At 38.1% G+C, this 21,428-nt stretch overlaps 1 protein-coding gene across 5 annotated transcripts in view; it reads right to left on the bottom strand.

Moving 5' to 3' along the window:
• The window catches only part of LIMCH1 (LIM and calponin homology domains 1), a 334,515-nt gene that overhangs the window by 192,191 nt on the left and 120,896 nt on the right, over positions 1-21,428 (bottom strand). For all 5 annotated transcript variants that reach the window (XM_051965619.1, XM_051965620.1, XM_051965622.1 and 2 more), the window contains exon 2: positions 9,298-9,368. In XM_051965619.1, coding sequence (XP_051821579.1) covers positions 9,298-9,368 — 71 coding nt within the window. The remainder of the gene's footprint in view (positions 1-9,297; positions 9,369-21,428) is intronic.

Below are 21,428 nucleotides of genomic sequence, written 5' to 3'. Positions count from 1 at the left end.
GATAAATGGCTCTTATAAAGACAAAAGCTATTGGGAATTCAATTCAACAAGATTTTTTTGAACCTTACAAAAATGAACACAACCATATTTTTTTTTTTACTTCATCTGTAGGGCTCTCATTTATGTATAAACCCTTATCACAATTTAACATTTCTTTAATAGAGAATAGGACCTATTCTATATAGCTAGATTCGTTGATCATGTCAGAAAAAAAGCACAGATCTTGGTGTCAGTCATACAATCACAACAAAATCTGTTTCCTCATATGTAAAATAATAATAAAAAATAATAATTGTATTTTCTATCTTGCAGAGTTGTATCAAGAAAAAAACTGGGTACAATTTACATTACTTTGTAAATAAAAGTCATTATGAATTATACCTCCCATCTCCTGACAAATAGATGATGGACTTAAAATTGAGAGTCAATGTGGACACTTGTTTCACTGTACTATCTAAATTTATTGTGAGAGTTTAGAGTTTTTGTTTGATTTTTTATTGTTCTACTGAATGAGTGCCAGTGGGAAGACATTAAATACATGTTTAACAAAATTTTAAACTTACAAACCGTGATTTGGTAATGTAATTGTTTAAGATACAGTAAAAAGTCAAAAATGAGGAATTTCAAGAAATATGGGAAGATTTTTATGAACAAACCAAGAACTAAATAATCAGAACCCCCCAAAAAAATATACTTGAGGCAAAATGATATAAACAAAAATATTGTCGAAAGAAAGACAAACTGAGTAAGTAAAAAACCAATGAGAACAGATAATGGAACACATTTCCTCGCCTAAGAAATCTCTAGGTTTCTTGAACTATAAAGATAGATGTGCATCAAATCCAATTCTCCCATTCAATGGATGAATCACCTGATGAAGTGACTTGCCAGATGTCACACAAGGAGTAGCAAAACCTAGATCTCCCGGCTCACAAGCTCATATTCTTTCTTCTGTCCAATTACTCACAGAAACATAGCTCAAATAATATGGATTTATCCATCCTAGTTTTATCTCTTGCCGCTATTCTTCACATACTCCATATTCCAGCAAATCTCGGCTCTTCTCTACCACCATCCCCCCAAATACCACATTTTCCTAACTCTAAGCAGTCTCTGGCCTTATAAAGCTGTCAATCTAACAAAGGCGAAAAGATTTTCCATCTGTGTTTACCTTCCTAGTCTGCTATTGGACTCCTACAGGACATGTATATAAGCTCGAAGTTGATACTGAATTCCCTAAGCTCTTAAATCGTAAGGCTTGAAAAAATCAGGATAATTCATGTGATATAATAGTAAGCTTTTTTTTTTTTTTTTTTTTAAGGTGCAAAAGTGACAGCAGAAATACACAAAGAGCCATGAGAATTGGGAGGGGAGAAAAAAAAGAAAGTCATATTGTAGAATCTGCCTTAACAAAAGATGCAAACATGGAACTAAGAACCTTAAGCCCTAATTTCATTAAGTTTTGTAAAATTATGTTCCTTTAATTTTAAAGAGTCCTTTTTTTTTCTTTTAAAGAATATCCAGGCTAGAAGTGCAACAGCTACTAACAGCTGATCCCACTACAGACATACCTTGTTTTACTGTGCTTTGCTTTATTGTACTTGGCAAATAGGGTATTTCTGACAAATTGAAGGTTTGTGGAGACCCTGTGTTGAGCCAAGTCTATCTGTGCCATTTTCCCAACAGCGTGTGCTTACATTGTGGCTCTGTGTCACATTTTTGTATTTCTTACATTACTTCAAACTTTGTCATTATTATTACATCTGCTTTGGTGAATGGTGATCAGTGATCTTTAATGTTACTTGTTTTGGAGCACTACAAACTCCACACATCTGTCACCTCCATCTTTTTCTCTCTCTGAATCTATTTCTCGACACAGATCTATATTGAAATTAGGTCAATCAATAGTCCTGGATGGTCTTTAAGTGTTCAAGTGAAAGGAAAAATTAATGTGGCAAATTTCATTGTTGTCTTATTTTAAGAAATTGCCATAGCCAGCCCTGCCTTCAACAACCAACCCCCATCAGTCAGCAGCTATCAACACTGAGGCAAGCCCCTCCACCAGCAAAATATTGTAACTTGCAGAAGGCTCAGGTGATGGTTAACATTTTTTAGTAACAAAGTAGTTTTAAATTAAGGTCTATTTTTCAGACACTATACTTATACTCTATAGTATAGTGTAAAAGAACTTTTACATGCACTAGGAAACCAGAAATTCAAGTGACTCAATTTATTGTGATAATTTGGGTTATTTTGGTGGTCTGTAATTGAACTTGCAAGGGCCCCAAGGTATCCTATACCCAACTCGCATGCTTACCTGCTGAGTTTTTTAAATCTGGGCTGAGTCTTTCCTTCTTAGCTAACAGAGCGCTCTCCACCAGGTCAGGGGTAGAGAGGAAAGAGTGAAGGAAGGGGCAGTCATTCATTATATTGCTCCTAGATTTAGTGGAGACACCTGATTGGTTTAACTCACTACAGCTGCAAACTCCTGAACACATGACTTCCCACAACTTCAGCCTCTCCAGAAGCAGGACTAGGAGCATGTACTACCACACCTGCTTCCTCAATTTTCATGTGTGAAAATAAGGTTACTATCATGTTGCCCCTTTTAATGACTGGAAGATTGTCAATATTTATTTTTTATTATTATTATTGCTAAGGAAATTGGGGTTAAATGACTTGCCCAAGGTCACACAACTAGGAAGTGTTAAGTGTCTGAGACTACATCTAAACTCAGTTCCTTCTGACTTCAGAGCTGGTTCTCTATCCACTGCCCCAGAGTGACAACATTTAAAAAGAAAATGAAAATGCATTTGGTAGTAAAACCAAACAAAACTACAAATATTTATCCTATATTAATCTAATAGGAGACTAGCATAATAAATGAAGACAGAAACCACTATTTCTAGACATTGAAAGAAGAGAGAGATAGGAGCTGGACAAGAAGGAAGAGAAATACAAAATGGCACAGGATGGAAGCAGAAAGGCTAAAGATGTCCCTCATGGGACAATGAGGCAATAAAGCAGGTTGGATAGAGTGAAAAGATAAGCTGCCATATTGGATGTGACAATTGGCGATGAATACAAACATAAACACAAACAGTGCCCTTTCTTTCCCCTCCCTCATCATCCCTAGGGAAAAGAAGACAGAAACAATTTGCTAGCATAAATATTCTTGCACCTCTCAGGAGCATGACTGACCTTCAGCCAAATACCACAAGAGAAAGGCAGAATCCCCACAGACACCAAAGAAAACCTGTGACAAAGGATAAGCCCAACTTACTGAACTCACTGGTCAGAGAAAATATCAGAAGTCTGGTTGAGCAGGAGAAATTTGATTTAATTTAACAAAATAAGATAAGCCTTGCTCAGAAATCAGGATGATAGAAGGAGCAATCTTCCTGAGCCTCACGCCTGTGAATGTCCTTCTATTTGATCAGAACCGTGGGGTGTTTGTGGGAGCACAGAAATGTTTTACCAAACACACAGAGCACCAGCTTCTAAACACAGCTGCAAACACCATCAGGATTGGCTCCACTAATAATAACAAGATTAGCCCTGAACAAAGAGAAAGGCCTCTCAGATGCAATTTACATATTTGTCAACTGGGGCTTTTAAGCCTTCCTTATCATCAGATGCCAACCAAATCCCTACTTTCCAAGTTAAAAAGAAGCACCAAACAATTCCAAATGAGCAAAGCAGCTGCTCTTAAATACCATCCCTAAACACTACTGATTTTATTCTCAACCGAGGCCATCCAGTTAGAGGAAGATGGTATTTTCCATACAGCAAACCCAACTCCCTCATTTCACAGGTGAGGGAACTGAGACCCAGAGGAATTGTTATTTTTTTCCTAGTAATTGTCTGAAGAGAGATGGAAACCCAAGTTTTCTTGACTTTTTAAGTCTGGCCCATCCACTACATCAAATTGCTTTTTATATGGATTCACCATAAGTTACTGTTACTAGTCTAAGATACTCCCATTGTAGATTTTTGCTAAATGTTAGAACCACACCGATTGTGGTTGTTTGGTCATTTTATCCGACTCAGACTCATCGTGATCCATTCGGGGTCTTCCTGGCAAAAATAGCAGAGGGATTCATCATTTCCTTCTCCAGCTCATTTTATAGATGAGAAAACCGAGGCAAACAGGACTAAGTGACTTGCCCAAGATCCCACAGCTAGGAAGTTTCTGAGGCCAGATTTGAACTCAGAAAAATGAGTCCTCTTGATTTTAGGCCTGGCACATTATCTACTGCCCCACCTAGCTGCCCATTAAAATTAGCAAGGTTCTCCCAAAGACTGCTTTCTACTGCAATCACTAATTTTTAAGGAATCAGCAGTGCTGGAGAGGGTTAAGGATCCTATAACAGACATACACATATGAAGTTGAGAAAAAAATCTTGAGTCTGCTAACATAAAGGGAAGGCTGACACAAGTTCTTCCTCTTCTTCTTCCTCCTCTTCTTCCTCTTCCTTTTTTTCCTCCTTTTCTTCTTCTTCCTCACAAGGAAGTCACAAGGAAAAGCAAGAACTCAAAGAGGAAGAGCCAAAGGATTTGAAGAGCCTTTAGTCTTGTCATTAATAAAGTGCGTGTATCTACAAATGGTTAACCCCAATGAAATGTCAGCCCATTGAGGGCAGGGATTTTATTATTTTCCTTTTATCACCCCACACTCTGGAGAGGCACTTGTTATACAAGAGGCACTTAAGAATTAGCTTTTATTAGATGCCTATTGATTGAAAGTTTGACCTAAAAGAAGAGCTTCAAATTAAACTTAATGGCTAGAAGAGAAATGGCCAGGATCCCAAAAGAGGGGGAGAGGAGGAAAGTAGAGAGGAGGAAAAGAGAAACGAGGGCCAGTAAGAGCCAAATATAAGATGATATTTAGAGGCCTTAAATGTCATCCAGTGCAAAGGTGGCGGCATGCACCCCATAACACCCAAACTAGATTATAATGCAATTGGGAGATGTTTAATAAAATAAGTAAAAATACTATAAAACATAAATAATGTTAGTTTTAGAAGTCAGTGTAGTATTTAACTTGCTATCTAGGGGAGGGGATGGGAAGGAGGGGAAATTTTGGAACACAAGGTTATGAAGGGTTAATGTTGAAAAATTATCCATGCATATTTTTTGAAAATTAAAAGTCTTTAATAAAAAATAGAAGAAGGGGCAGCTAGGTGGTACAGTGAACAGAGCACCAGCCCAGAAGTCAGGAGGACCTGAGTTCAAATATGATTTCAGACACTTAACACTTCCTAGCTGTGTGACTGGGCAAGTCACTTAACCCTTATTGCCTCAGGGGGGAAAAAATAGGAGGAAGGACCGGGGAGGAGGAGAAGGAGGAGGAAGGAGGAAATAAAAGTCATCAATGTGGCTCAGATGGTAATCCTCATTCCACAGATGATGAAACCTCAAAGTTAAAAGACTTATTTAAGAACATGCAGTTGAAAAGTAATGGAGCAAGGATTGAACCCAGTTGAAATCCCTTTCTACTAAAATTTCAAATAGTGAATGTTTGCATGCAAAGGGAAGGAAAACAAATCTGTTTGGGTTGGAGTAGGGGCCCTCCCAACTCATATTCTTTGATTTTGTAACTGATTGTTCTTGTTATTTGTCCTTTGTTCTGGAAGAGGACCGTGACCTCAGGGAGGTGACACCATGATATGCAAATGAATTGTACTGAAGTGAGAGTGAGCTGAACCATAGAGAAGAGACAAAGAATGAGAGAATGAACAATCTGTGGCAATCTTTATAGGGATGGATGATGAGAATGGAAGAAATAGAGGTCGGAGACTGAAATGTGAGAAATACTGGTATATTGCTAAGACTTGAGAAAGGCATTTTTCTCCCTTGAAATCAAATCAGGAAATCTTGACTGAAATAAGAGATGATTCAAAAAATGCAGTAAGTAAATTAAGAAATGAATTAAGTCCAGATGAGGATTTTGTCCCAGAACGAAGAATTCAATAGCTCTTATCAGAAGAGAGTTATTACAAGTGTGGGGAAATCGCTCACCAACCATTTCAAAAGAAACATGTTCTTTTAAAATGTATTGCGAAGGCACATTTTGCTAGGTGAAGAGTCATCAAAAATTTTTCTTGAGAGCCATCTGACAAGATATCAAGCTGAAAAAAGCTGTAGGCAATAACTTCGCGATATTTCTCATAATTTTTTTAAATAGCTTTTTATTTACAAGTTCTATGCATGGGTAATTTTTCAGCATTGACAATTGCCAAACCTTTTGTTCCAATTTTTCCCCTCCTTCCTCCCATTCCTTCCCCAGATGGCAGGTTGACCAATCCATGTTAAATATGTTAAAGTATAAGTTAAATACGATATATGTGTACATGTATTTCTCATAGTTTTAATGTGAACCAGCATAAAGTAGCTACTTGGGTCATCAAGATTTTAGGGGCAAGCCACAGTGATGGGCACCATAGGGATTACAAAGATGCAGAGGACATGATGCTGTTGTGTCCTAGCGGGAGGAGAGAAGGGATCTGCAGAACTAAGTACCCAAAGGGACACAAAGCTTCAGGGATTCTAGCAAAATGCACGTGTGGCGTCGTCTCCCATCGCTGCTTTAGCTATCACCTTCACGTGGAACTCCAGTCCTGACCCGTTCCACAAGTTTCTCCTTTTCCCAATCGCCCTTGAGATATTTCCTTCTGGATACACTCTCACTTCAAATTCACCTTGTTTTAGCAAAGCACTTGACATAACAGGTGATTAATAAATGTTGAATGACTTATTGACTGACAATGTCTACAACTCCACTTTTTTTTGTTTTGCACCACCTAGATGCTCCTATTTTTTTATTAAAGACTTTTAATTTTCAAAAAATATGCCTGGATAATTTTTCAACATTAACCCTTCATAACCTTGTGTTCCAAATGGTGTTGAACCATTTATAAAACTTCCTTTCTGGTTCTGTATGTTGAAAAGGTAATTGTCAGAAAAGAGCATTGTCTCTTCTGTTCTTACTCTGACTCTTGGGCAAGGGTCCTGAGCTTTCAGGGTCCAAGGTGGGGTAGCTCTGTTGTCACTGAAGGAGTATAGTTTCTAAGGAAATATAGTGGCGATTTTGGGGGGCTTTTGTTCTGGAAATCTCATTCCAAAGTCCTCTGGCTTTGCCCCCCACACCCACACCCAACCTAGGAATGCTATTGTTCTGACAATCTGTCTTATTCTAAATAGATCACTCCTCAATTCATTGCTGACAGATAATCTGGTCAGCGAGAACCAAATTCTGGAGATCTTGCTCCTGGGTCACAGAATTAGCTCATCGTTCAAGCCTGCAAATTCTTTTGAGATGCCTCGCGACTCAGGTCTGTGACCCCAAACTTTTGAGGTCCCTTTCCCAATCTCAACATTCACCATTATTCCATCTGAGTAGGCTTGTATGCCTACTTGAAGTCCTTGGTGGTAGAGACAAAAACCATGACTCCCCTTTAATGCCAAAGGATCACTACACAGAGAGCTCCTGCTCTCACTGGACAAGTTTGCATCCTGACCCTGGCACTTACTTTCTCTGTGATCTTTGACCAATCACAAACTATATGAACTTCAGTTTCTTTTAAAGGCAAAAGGGAGGTTTGAACTAGGGGATCACTGAGGTTCCATCCAGTTGTAAATCCTTTGTCTTCAACCCATTCCCTTTACTTAATGAGGGAGGAGAAAGAGGATCCCAATTAAAAGATGGGTAAATTTATACTTTATAAAAAAAAAAGACAAAAAGTCCAAAAGTTTTAAGGTCTTTCTGAATTTATATGGTATAGAAGAGAAGTTATAAGATTTGATAATTCTCTGATTAGGAAAGAAGAAAGAATTTCCAAATGTCTTAATCTGGTCTACAATTTGAAAAAAACTGCATGTCTCTCAAAGAAGATGGGGTTTCCAAAAAAAATTGCAGTAAAGTTGAAGGGGAAGAGTTTAGGAATAAACATGAATTTTGCCATCAAACTTGGAGTTGGAAATACCAGTGAGTGATAGGATCCAACTCAACTTTATTATAGTTCTACTTATGGTTTCTAGTCATATGAGCATCTGGACATCTCTAAAATATGGTATCTTCTCAAAAACCTCAGATTGTCAATTAACAGAAGGCAAGACTTGAATATGGATAAAGTAAATCTGCTGAAGATCACAGTGTTTGCTATATACAGAAGCAGCTTTTATAAATAACAAGCACATTGTGAAGAACCCCAATGAAGAAGGCAGTTAACCACAGAGAAATGCTATTACTTTTTTAAATTGCCAGGGCATGTGGTGCTAAGATATAAATGTTTAAAGTTATTTCAAAGACAAAACTATGAATATCAATTTCACTTTTTGTTTTGTTTCGTTTCTTAAAAGAAAAAAAGATTTAAAAAAAAAAAACCACTATCAGCATCCAAATCATAACTATTAAATCCAATACTTGAAAACTTCAGATTGAGTTCATGTCCTTTCTCCTAAAATTTTTACAGCTGCTGCTTATTTCATTACTAGCTTAAAAATAGGATTCTGTTGTTTTATTAAAGAAAAAAAAAACCTTGAATACATCCTTGCTATAGCATTCCAAGAAATAGCACATGTGATCAGTGAAAGATAAGGAAACAAAGAGAATAAGTCTGAAGTTAGGGTTCATATTTTAATCACAGTCACTAGAAATGATTTATTGCACTGATCAAAAAGTAGATAATTTTATGGGGAAGAAGAAAAGAGGAAAAGAAAGGCAGAGGAATGGAAGTGAAGAAAGAGTGGAAGAGAAAGAATGAGAGGAGAAAAAGAGAGGAGAGTAGAAAAAATAAAAGAATGGAGGAGAAAGAAGATTGAGAAATGAGAAGGGAAAGGACAAAAGACAGAGAAGAGGAAATGAGATAGAGAAAAGATGTGGGAAGAGAGGACAGTGAAAGGAGATAAAAGAGAAAGAAACAGAATGTAAATTCTCCTTTCATTTGGTATTGTCTGAGGAGGAAAAAAAAAAAAAAGATGTACCAGTGGACTTAAACAGGAAGACTGAGGTTCGAATCCCAGCCCAGACATATATCAGTTATGTAACTCTGGGCCAATCATTTAAATTCTCATGACTGCCTTCTGTTACTTGACAGGAAGAAAGCTGCCTTACCACCATTCTTCAGCCCAGAACTTTACAACAAATCTGATACCAGAGTTACAGCTTGACAAAGCACAGGGAGTATCAATGAGATCAATACAAATGGGAATTTAAGTCATTAGGACAACATGAAAGTGATTTTTTTTTTTTTTTTTTTTGCCTCTTAATAACAATTCAAATGAATTTTTACTTACTCGCAGAGCAGGATGCCATTTTCTAGTCCTGTTCGAAAATCTCTGTCACCAAAACTTCTGCCAGTTACTTGCTGGGAAAGAAAAAGAAAAAAGTATTAACATTTCTCTCTAATCAGGAAATTCAATATTTTTCCTGTAATCCAATAGCCCAGGAAATTATTAGTGACATTCCAGGAATGGGAAAAATGTATTATGCTTAGGGTTTCTCCCCCAGTCATGTGGTCCTGCCTGAATCAATTAAATCTGAATTTAGACTTTTTTTTCTTGATTATTTCTTATTGTCTATATACTATCTATAAAAACTTAAAATCAAAGGACCCGAAAGGAAGTTAGGCTAATCTCTACATCCTGTGGATGAAGAAATCCAGAAGAGATAAATGAATTGTTCACTCAAACAGTAAAGAAAGCCTTTGAGGGAAGATTTAAACACAAATCCTCTTACTCTATTTGGTTAGAAAGTTATAAAGACCTAGCTAGAAAGTTTCTAGCTGGAAAGATCCAGTGTGATTTCTCTTCACTCCTGTCCAATGTGGTTTTGTGCTTTTGTGGATTTGGTCAATTACACCGTAGTGCACTTCATCCAAACTCATTATATCCATCTCATTCATTCAAAAATATTTCCTAAGCACTTACTTGAAAACTAGCTAACATTCATATCCATTTGAAAACATTTCCTAAGCACTTAATAGATAACTAGCTAATATTCATCATTCATTTAAAAATATTGCCTAAGTACTTACTAGCTAACTAATATTCAGCTCATAGATTCAAAAACATTTCCTAAGCACTTAATAGATAACTAGCTAATATCCATCTCATTCACTTAAAAATATTGCCCAACTCTTCTCAACAATGAGATGATTCAGCCGAGTTCCAATGATCTTATGATGAAGAGAACCATTTGCACCCAGAAAGAGGACTGTGGGAACTAAGTGTGAACCACAACATAGCATTTTCACTCTTTTTGTTGTCGTTTGCTGGAATTTTGTTTTCTTTCTTTTTTTTTTTCCCTTTTTAATCTGGCATTTCTTGTGTAGCACGATAATTGTATAAATATGTATGGAAGAATTACACATGTTTAACATATATTGGTTTATTTTGTCATCTGGGGAAAAAGTGAGAGGAAAGGAGGGGAAAAAAGTTGGGAACACAAGGTTATGCAAGGGTGAATGTTGAAAATTATCCATGCATATGTTTTGAAAGTAAAAAGCCTTAATAAAAAATAAAAAATTAAAATATTGCTTAAGCACTTACTAGATAACTAGCATACAGCTCAGATTCAAAAATATAGACTAAGCACTTAGTAGATAACTAGCTAATTATTTATATGGAGTTTTAAGGTTTGCAAAGTCCTTTTTACTATTCTTTCACTTTCACAATCAACCGAGAGGCAGACATTATTATTACCCATATTTTGCAAATGGGAAAACTGAATGATGGAAAAATTAAGCACCACGCCGGGTCATATAGCTAAGAAGTGTCTTGCCTGGAATTTGAACTCAGGTTTTCCTGTTTCGAAGGCCAGTGCCCTATTTACTGCACCACATTGCCTTCCAAAACATAAAACATTAGGCTAGGCAGTGTGTGTGTATATGTGTGATGTGTATGTATGTGTATATATGTGTCTTGAAAGGCTGAGATGGAATATAATAAGAATAAACTAAAAATCTAGTTATCAGCTCCTGGAACAAGCTGTTCATACTGTGCCTTTCTCTTAACGATCAAGATAAAAAGCCATGCAAGTGATCTCTGCTGCATTGATCTATTAATCTCCAGTTTATAGCTGCTCAAACTCATCATTTTTCTACATCACAGTTCTGTTCTTAATTTGCTTTTTACCTAGACTATCAACACTTTGAGGGCAAGGCCCATATTGAATGTCAAGCAAAAATCTCCTTTTCTTTCCAGCAGATATGACTTTTTGTCATATCAATAACAAACAAAAACAAACAAAAAACCGGAGAGCTGAGTGACTCTACCTATTTTAAGTCTCAAATTCAAACACTTTTGCTACTGCTCTGGAATTGTCTCAAGCTCCACCGATCAGGAATGATCCCAAGTGCCAGGATCATTTACAAACCCTTTGAAGTAAGAGGTGGCTCTTTAGGGGAGAGGGGAAATGCTTTCATGCCCTGGGAGAAGGTCATCTGTCATCACTCTTAAACAGACTAGCTGTTAGGAAGTTTATCTGGATTCTCAGGGAGAGCTCTGGCTCTTTCATTTGGGGGCAATTACTTCTCAGAGTTGTGTCAGTTTCAATGACATGACCCTGACTCATTTATACAAATGAATGCTCAAACCTTCTGTTTTTCCTTTAGAGAGATACAGTAACTGCAACCCAGTCTATAATGTAACTTCAAGGCAATACTTTTTATTATGTGTTTACAATATAACACGTTGTATAATATGACTATAAGTGTTAATTTATTGACTACCTTCACGGTTATGGTATAGATGTAAAGGACAGAACTATTGCCAAGAATTAGCTCCCCAAGCCCGAGGGTGATTTTTAGCAATTTTTAGTATAGAAATAGGCTAATTTCCCTTCCAGAATCTACACAAAGCGATATTCTCTGACAAACTATAGTTCCATAATAAACTGCAGATGCAAAAATGATTTAAAATAAAAATAAAATGGGGATAAAACATCCAATGAAGGGTAACAGCTTAATTAAAAGGTTCTATGTAAGTCAGAACAGTTATTTTCACTAGAAAGTATAGGATTTGGAGGGAGAATAGGGGTTCCAATTTTAACTGTGAGGAACTCCCTGTATGATCTTGGATAAATCCCTTAATTTCTTTGGGCCTCTCTCCCTCCCCCAGGGGATATGAGTAAAACACATTTTAAAAAATTAATTTATATAATTTAAATTTCCCCATTCTATGCCTATTCCCCTTCCCAGAAAGCCAGTCCTAATAGAAATCATTGTGAAAAGTGAAAGAATTCAGGGATTTTTAGCATTCAAAGGAATATGAATAGGAAAGAGTTAATAAGAATATAGTTTACAGATGGATGGCCCAAAGAAGTTCCATCATTTGAAAAATGAGGACTATAAAAGTGACCTTTGGAACTCAATTTTCTCATCTGTTAACTAAGGGGACTGAAATATGATCTAATAATGTAATTAAAAAAAAAAAAAACTACATCAAATATATAATAGGTTCCTAAAATCATGGATATACTATTGTCAGGACAGCTAGAAGTCAAATATTCAAACCTGTCGCATTACAGATTGGGAAAATAAGATTTGGAATGGTTAAAAAACTTGTCCAAATTCTAGAGGCAGAGCCAAGACTAGAATCCAGATTCTGATTTAAATCTGGTTCACTCTATATGTCCAAACCACAAAACTCCATTTAACCCATATGCTATCTGAAGCCTAGAACCCAAATGCCCATGCAAGATATCAAGAACACTTGCTTGATTTGGCAGCACATATACTAAGACATCAAGAACACATCTTTCCTCCAGCCAATGCTACCTGGAAAGGATTAGGGATTATCTCTATTTATAAGCCCCTGTCATTATAATAATTCATAGCTTCAAATCGCTGTTGCTGATTCAAGACTGAAATCTCGATAGGGCACAAGATAACAGAAACTCAGGGACTTGAAGGTAGGAAACACGTCCTGGCTCTCTAACTCATCTACTATTTATCAAGGACTGATGAAGGCAGCAGGCCCGGTGCTAGGTATAAAAAATGAAACAATCTCTCCTATTGAGGAGCTTCTATTCTAACAAAAGCCTCTTATGTGAGACAACCCAGGAGTGTCCACCCTCAACTGGGAGGAGTGGAAAAAACCTGAGACAAGTCTCTCAAAGGATCACTGATCAGTTTCCTCTTCCGGCCATGCTTGAAGATAATCCCACTTCTGTCCAGGATTCCACCGCCGGTTGGCTCAAGGACATATCCTGCTCCACTAGAGATCTAACTGCATCCTTACCTTAGAAAGGATTGGGATCCACATATACCTTGGTGCTTCTTTTCTACCACCCTCTATCTCAATCCCCATTATATTTCTGGATACCTCAAAATTAAGCTACAAGGTTTTCCATGCTTCATATAAAATGTACCCATAATAAAAAATCCTGTTTCTTCTTAACATTAATCATTTGTTGTTGTTTAATTATTTCAACAATGGCCAATTCTTCATGAGCCCAATTGTGGTTTTCTTGGCAAAGATATTAGAGTGGTTTGTCACTTCTTCCCCAGCTCATTTTATAAATGAGGAAACTGAGGCAAACAAGGTCAGGAACTTGCCCAGGGTCACCCAGCTAGGTGTCTGAGATCAATTTTGAACTCAGAAAGATAAGTCTGACTTCAGGTCCTATACTCTATATAGTGTACTGAGCATTGGATACCATTTTGGATTTTACAAAACACTTTATATATTATCTCATTTGATACAATAGGGGAGGTAAGTGATGTTTTATCCCCATTTCCCAGTTAAGAAAACTAAGTCTGACTAACCCATGATCCTACAGCTATTCAGTAAATGAGTCATAATGTAAATTCATCTTTTTCCCAAGTCCAGCACTCTCCATCATACTATCTATTTACCTAAAGAATCACTGGCCACTTTTAGAAGTCTCCAAAAAAATTAGCCCCCAAAAGCAGCGACAAAGGATCAGCATTATCAACTTTGAGAGATATGTATGTAGGGACGGTGAGAGCAATATTTTTCTTGAAGTAGACTAATCCCCCAACCTGCCCAGGTAAGAAGCAGAGATGGCTCATGATTGAGCTTGATTAGCCAGCTAATCAACAGCAAACCTGGCAGAAAAAGGGAGGAATATGGGGAAATCCCGAGGAGGAACAAAAATGAGAAAAGAAAAGTTGTTCTCTCCGTGGGACCATTCTTCCCACTTGGGCATTTTAATGTGACTAGTTTATATGATTAACATGCATATGTGTTGTTATATATATAGTTTTGAATCACAGCATTTACTCTTTCTAGTGGATCCCATAAGCCAACAAGATACCCCACATTGGAAACCAGTATTTCAAATGCTAAAAACATGAAGATTTCAGGCTGAATTTATCAGATGTACAGATTTTATCTCTAAGTTGTTAAGGGAACACAAACATTGGAGGAATGTGGTTTCTTTGAAAGATAGTACAAAATGTTTAAAACTTCTAAGTCTAAATCAAGATTTCAGAATTTTTAGACTGAAAAAGATTAGGTGTGCTCCATAACTTTAACAAGAATATGATATTAATCGGCATAATTTTGTATGTAAATTATAATACACATTAAAAAGTACAAAATTTTCTCATTTTTCGAAAGTCAGGTTGTGTTGCCATTTCTTGTAGATTACTGGTAAACCAATTCATCCCAAAGATGGCTTATGTATCTTCCTCCTTGAGCTCCCAGTACTTCTTTCAACTCCACTTTTGCTCACAGCACATGACCAACACCATCTGGTACCAGCTGACCCTGCAACCATCCCCTCTTGCTCAATAAATTCTATCCCCATCTGTGCTATCACCCTTTCAATGAGTCTGGGATGTGTTGGCGAGTCCATTCTTTTTGCTTAAGCTAATCAATCTGACTACCCCAGGTTTCATTGTCTTCCTTTACCATACCTTCAAACTCTCCAATTTCATTGATTTCTTGCCTTCTAACTGCAAACATTGAAATAGCTCCCATTTTTGAAAAAACAAAGCTTCAGTGATGACTCACTCACTTGCCATCATGTTTCTTGCCTTAGACCTCATTCCACATCACAACCACAGGTATCATCTTCTCAATCCCCTTGAACTCTTAACTTCTGCCCTCCCTAGCTGAGACTGCTCTAAGATAACCCATGACGTCCTCTTCATTCTTGATCTTATCCCTGTCACCTAATTCTTAGCTTCTCGGAACCTGGTTTACAATTTAGATCTGTCTGGAAAAGATTTTCGTCTTCTCTTATTGCTCTATGCTTCATTCAGAAAGTCAATCCACAGTTGTTATCTGTCCTTTCTCAAAGAATGACCCAATGACATCAGGGAGGTGATGCCATAACATAAAAGCGAATGAGGATTGTGCAAGGTCACCAGCCTCGGTTTCCCTGCAGAGCCATCTGGGTCCAGTAGCCAGATAGAGATCAGGATGACTGGAGATGACCCTGGAAGCAGTGGGAGATGTTAGCCTTTTTAAGTTAAGATCTTCAACAAGTCTCAGTTTGACTGAAGCAATTGCCCATTCAGCAAATGAAGGCTAGCTAAGAAAGAAACGAGGAAAAGAATGGTCTTCTTAACCTAGTCCAAATAAATAAATTGTTTATATTTATTTAATCAATCTGGGAGGACAAGATTAGTGATTTCCTGCCAAAGCAGAAACAATTGTTATTTACATTTATTCTGAGCCAATCAGGGCCAAAACAAAGACTAAGTGGGCTTCCCAGGGACTTTTTATTGACCAATCAATGTGAGCCAGAGTGATTTGAGTTTAAGCCACCTCCCTTAAGAAATCTATACCATAGGGGCAGCTAGGTGGCACAGTGGATAGAGCAACAGCCCTGAAGTCAGGAGGACCCGAGTTAAAATTTGACCTCAGACACTTAAAACATTTCTTAGCTGTGTGACCCTGGGCAAATCACTTAAACCCAACTGCCTCAGGGAAGAAAGAAATACCATAAAGCCCCAAGATACTTAGGGAGAAAGGAAGAGGATACAGAAAGGCAGGCAGGAAGAAATCCACAGCTACCCCTTCAGCAATTACCTCTATACTGATGATTCCCAAAGCTACATCACACCTTGTCATCACACCTCACCCATATTTCCAGTTTCTTTCAGATCTCTCCTTAGATGTATCACAGTCCCCTCAAACTCATCTAAAATGGGTAAGTTCCTTTTTTTCCTGTACAGATCACAGAATCCTAATTCTATATTGGGAACTTGCAGGTCCACTCCCCGTCCCTTACTTTATAGATAAGGAAGTCCAGACCAAGAAAGATTAAACACAAAGAACACCACCATCATCCCAGGCTTAAAACCAAGATGTTAAACTGCCCCACCCTCCCCCCAACCACCCTTCACACCCATGTTCAATTGGTTGCCAAGACAGGGTGTCTGTCCAGGCTCCTAAAACCTTATGTTCTCCACAAACATACTTCTGATCCAGTGACAGTGGCCTCCTTGGTGTGCTTTGAGCAGACACCCCATTTTTTGCCACTAAGCATTTTCTCTGGCAGTCCCCCATAACCTGAAATTTGCTCTTTCCTTGCTTTCTTCAAGTCCCAGTTAAAATCCCACTTTTATAGGAAGAAAATCTTCCTATAATTCTTAATTCTAATTGGTTAATTATTTCTAATTTGTCTGTTTATAGCTCATTTCTACTTAATTGTTTGGATTGGGGGCTCCTTAAGAACAGAGGCTGTCTTTTACCTTTTTAAAAAAAAAACTACAACATGTAGCACAGTGTTTAGCACTTGATAGGCACTTAATAAACACTTGCTGACCCACTGATTACTGATTTTCTGGTGATCTATTATCCTCATCTTTACTCTCCTTTCCCATTCTCTCTAGTCTCTTTTTGTTCCTCAGTAGCTGTTGCTAGCCTTAAAATCACTGCTCCTCATTAGGAAGGGGAGGATGGAGGCAGGCCAGCTCATGAGCAATAGCAGCTCCTTAGGGACATCTCAGAGAAGAGGAAAGTTTCCTCTTCTCTTACTTTAGCTTCCCAAAGATCTCATTCAGGAGGTTGCCACTTCAATCTATTTGGTCTCCTTTCTGTCTGACCTACTCTGCCTTAGTCCTTAACCCCTGACTTCATCTCTACCTCCAGATCCCATAATGATGTATGACTTATCACAAACTCCCAAACCAACATCACATTAGCTCCCCCGGCCCTCAAGGTTGAATAGGAGACTTAAATGCCTGTTTTCCCCAAAAGTTGCAACCCAAAACGATTTTTGGTTAAGTTGAATTGCATTTTGAATACTTGATATATTTCTCTGCAAAGTTAATAAGGATTTTTCACTTGACAACAGTTTTTTAAAAATCTGGACTTTCTGATATCAGGCTTCTTTAAAAGCTATGTACAGTTGAATTTTATCTCATTTGTAATTCCATATATAATAGAATACTCTGCACATGGTGAGGATTTGAAGATTCTTGGTTAGCCTCCCAAAATCTAACCCTAAATCTGAGGTGACCTTGCTCACACTTAGTTCAGATTGAACCATAAATAATGTGTTTCTAGCTAACAAAAGGTCTTTAGTTTTAAGTGTGATAATCAATGGTGACTTTCCCGTCCATTAGCCATTGCACTTGGTACAAAGTGAATAATTCATAACAGATGCATTTATTAAAGTCTCTCTTGCCAGCTAATGTGCTAAATTCTGGGGATAAAAAGAAAGGCAAAATTAATCTTTACACTCAAGGAGCTCACAATCTCATGGAGGACAGAGCATGCAAACTAATATACAAACAAGATACATACAAGATAAACTGGAGATGCTCCAAAATAGGTACTAGCAATAGCCTTTTTGCAAGAGGTGGGATTCTGGCTGAGACTCAAAGGCAGGAAATAATTTGGAACAGATGGATATCTAGGATGGAAATCGTAAAGATCTCAGAGAATACAGACTCCTTAACCTCCACTGGCTGTGGATTCCAATGCAAAGCCAAGAATTCATTTTCTTGAAACTAAAATCTTTCCTGCCATAAAGTCAGTCTTGGTTAAAGATCTTTTATTTTGGGAATACTAATTAAGCCATTATTTCTAAATACACACACACACACACACACACACACACAAAAAAAAACCTTTTTTTCTCATAAGATCAAAAGAAGAAAGAATCAAAATACAATATTTTTGCTCGTGGGGAGAGGGGCAAGAAGATAATTAAAAGCAACTCCTGCTTTATATAGACTGATAGTGTTCTTTGTTCTTCATTAAGAATGGTATAAATTTAATCAATCAATCAAGTGCCCATTAAGAACTGCTGTTCATTATTTAGAAGAGAACCAATTTTGGCCAATGGCATCATGGGGTAATGTTTTAACTTTTGTGTGATTTTTTTTTTTTTAAGTCAGAAATGCACAAAGCCTTCAGCCTCGCTCTCTCTTCCAAAGGCCAGTGGCAAAACAAAAGTCAGGATAACTGGTGATGACCCAGGATGCAATGGATGACCAAGTACTCCACAGTGCCAGGCTGGCTGGTTTTATGCCATTGGAACAAATTGTTCTCATGCCGCCCATTCCCTTCAGGGAATTCTTCATATGCTTGGGGCAGACACTCCCCACCAAAGGGTGGCCCGTCAGTTCCCCTGAATCAGATTTAGCCCTTCTGCCGAACTGATTGAGCAGGATGTGGCCGCTGCACATGCTACAGCTTACTGGAGCCACGGGTGAGAGCCACATGCCAGGTAGACAAAAAAGATGAGTCCACTAGACTAAAAGCAATTTAAGTATATAGCAATTCTCAATATATTTATATTTGCATGTTCTGTCCTCCATGAAATCGTGAGCTTCTTGAATGTAAAGACTTTTTTGTCTTTCTTTGTATCCCCAGTAGTTAGCACAGTGTCTGGCAAGATAGACTTTAATAAATGTATCTTTTATGAAAGTCAGACTAGGAATACTCCCAATCAAAATATGTCATTAGTGTTTGATTTGAAAACATATGATCTACTATCATTTCCTTCCCTATTATACTGTTTATTTTCAAATCATTCTATGTGTACATCTGTCAGACTGGTCTATAGGGATTTGGCCCAAATGGAAAGAGTCGTAGGGAATAACTGGTTTACAGTTTAAAATCTGTCAAATAAAATCACAACTGGATAATTCATCATTATTGCATTTTTCAATCACACAACACAGAAAATTTAAAAATGACATAAAATTTAAACAATCATTTTGGTAACTGCTTATTTTAAAGGTAAGTAAAATGGGGACTTACTCTCTGTGTGACCTTATGCAAGTCTATTGGTCTTAACTTGGGGGAGAAGGAAGTGGTAAACCACTCCAATATCTTTGCCAAGAAAATCCTGTGGACAATATTGCACATTTGGTCCGTGGGGTAACTAAGAAAATAATTCCCTGCTCTACTAACTTACGATCTTCTTGAGGGAAGGAATAAAATCTTATTCCTTTCCCTCCACGTCCCACACAGTGTCTTCACACGTAGCTGGCACTCAACAGAATTAAGGAAGTCCAAAGAAGACATAATTGTATAGGAGGACACAAGAATCCAATTCATTTGCACTTTCCAAAGATATGGGTAGAATTGTCCCAATTCTTGTCCCAATGTCTCGTTGTCCCAACGAGAATGTATTGAGGGCTCTGGGTTTGCTAGGTATGAGAGTATAGAGCTGAACATCACCAAAGAGCTTCTAGTCTACTGGTAGAAAGTCATACATGTACAATTATAATAGAAACTCAAATGAGACAGACACAAAAGAGAAATGCAGACAAAGAGCTCCAGGTGAACTGAAAGTCAAAGAAATTGTTTTCAACAAGTGGGGAAGGGAAAGGGATTGTCTCAAGAAGGCTTTATGGACACGGCAGCTCCTGAAGTGACTCTTAAGAAAGAGTTTGGAAGCTGGAGATAATGAAGGAATGCCAGATATGAGGAACATTCTGAAGGAATACAAAAGGAAACAGGAAATGGTGAGAAATCTATTAATGGCTAGCATTTATATAGCACTTTAAGGTTTATATGTTGTCCTATTTGATCATCAAAACATTTATTCTTTTACAGATGAGGAAATCAAGGCTGAGCAGGCTCAAGTTATTTCTTCAAGGTCATACACAATTACTAAGTAATTGAGGCAGAATTTAAGTTCAGATTTTCCTGACTCCAAGCCTCCCATTCTATGGATTACATTACATGGCTACTATGCAGAAGAGACAGGTGGTGAAACTGAGAGGAATGAGAGTTAGCGGAATAGAAAGATTGAGATTGTGAAGGGAGGTCAAGGCCAGAACAGTGGAAACAAAACGGGGAGAAGAGGGAGGGATGGGGTACTGAAGAGCTTAGTGGTCCAGAACAGATACAGTGATGGGAGAGGGGAAGCAGATCTACAACTAACCTAGGAGAAGGGGGCTTTGTCTGAGGCTTCCGACATTTAGGAGAGCGTGAGAAAGCTACCTCCCCCAGAGGCTGGCCTTCTACCTACCTAACTGATCTTAATGCCTGAGCCCAGACCTCTCCTGCCCTGTGTCCCCACGCAGTGTAACTGCCTTTGGGCCAATACCTCTCAAAAAACCCCTGCCATTTTTATCATGAGCCACCTTCAGCGTTTGGACTGCACCATTCTCCCAGCCGAATGCACCTATGGCCACAATGTTCTATGAGCCACGTCTCCTCCCTCCCACGTTTTTATTCCTTCAGGTCAGCAACAACAACAAACTGAACAGAAAAGCATTCAAGATCTCAGAGGACAGAGTGGTGTTGAGGTCTAAAGTGTGACCACCCCTGTCTGTGGCTGTGACAGAGGGAGAGGTAGAAGTTGCAGAAAGGATGCAAAGGGATGCTGGGGTGTTCAAAGATGTTCATTTCAAAGAGATAATAAAGCAAATGTTGATGTCGCGAAGGATGAAGGCAGGAGTTGAAGAGGAAGGTTGTAAAGGTCCTAGAAAGACTAGAAAGTAGTCATTGTTAAGGGAAGGAAAAATGACCTGGAGCTCAGCAGATGAAAGCATCAGCTATTCTCATCTACTGACAGGGACTTCAATGAACACAGGTCATATATAAGAGGAGGGTGCACTTCAAAGGAAGAGAGCCAGGAGAGCACTGGTTCCTTGCTCCTGGTCCATGAGAATGAGTGGTATAGAGACTGTAAGGAGGAGATAAAGGGAAATAGGAACTAGAAAGAGAGGAAGGACTGACCTGAGTAAGGAAGAAAATGAAGATGGATATAGCAGGGAATGGGTATTTAGACTAAAATAATCCTGAAATCCTAATAAGGATCCCAGTGTGACAGCCATCTACCCATCATGAACTTAGTGATTATGGAGATGATATGGAGCTTTTGGTGACTTTGGATTCTTCCCTTTCAGAGCACATATCTTCCTCTGACCTTACATATTTTAATGTGATGACCGCATTAGCTCCCTGGATAAATTAGAATCAGCAGGAGTCAGGATAAGCAAAAGTCCTTGGTCTTTATTCTTGGTCTTTAGGGGTAGAAGTGA

This window comes from Antechinus flavipes, chromosome 6, assembly GCF_016432865.1.
Source record: "Antechinus flavipes isolate AdamAnt ecotype Samford, QLD, Australia chromosome 6, AdamAnt_v2, whole genome shotgun sequence".
In the NCBI taxonomy this organism is placed as follows: Eukaryota; Metazoa; Chordata; class Mammalia; order Dasyuromorphia; family Dasyuridae; genus Antechinus; species Antechinus flavipes.
The sequence above is the reverse complement of the archived record's forward strand: the minus strand, read 5'-3'. Positions and strand labels throughout refer to the sequence as shown.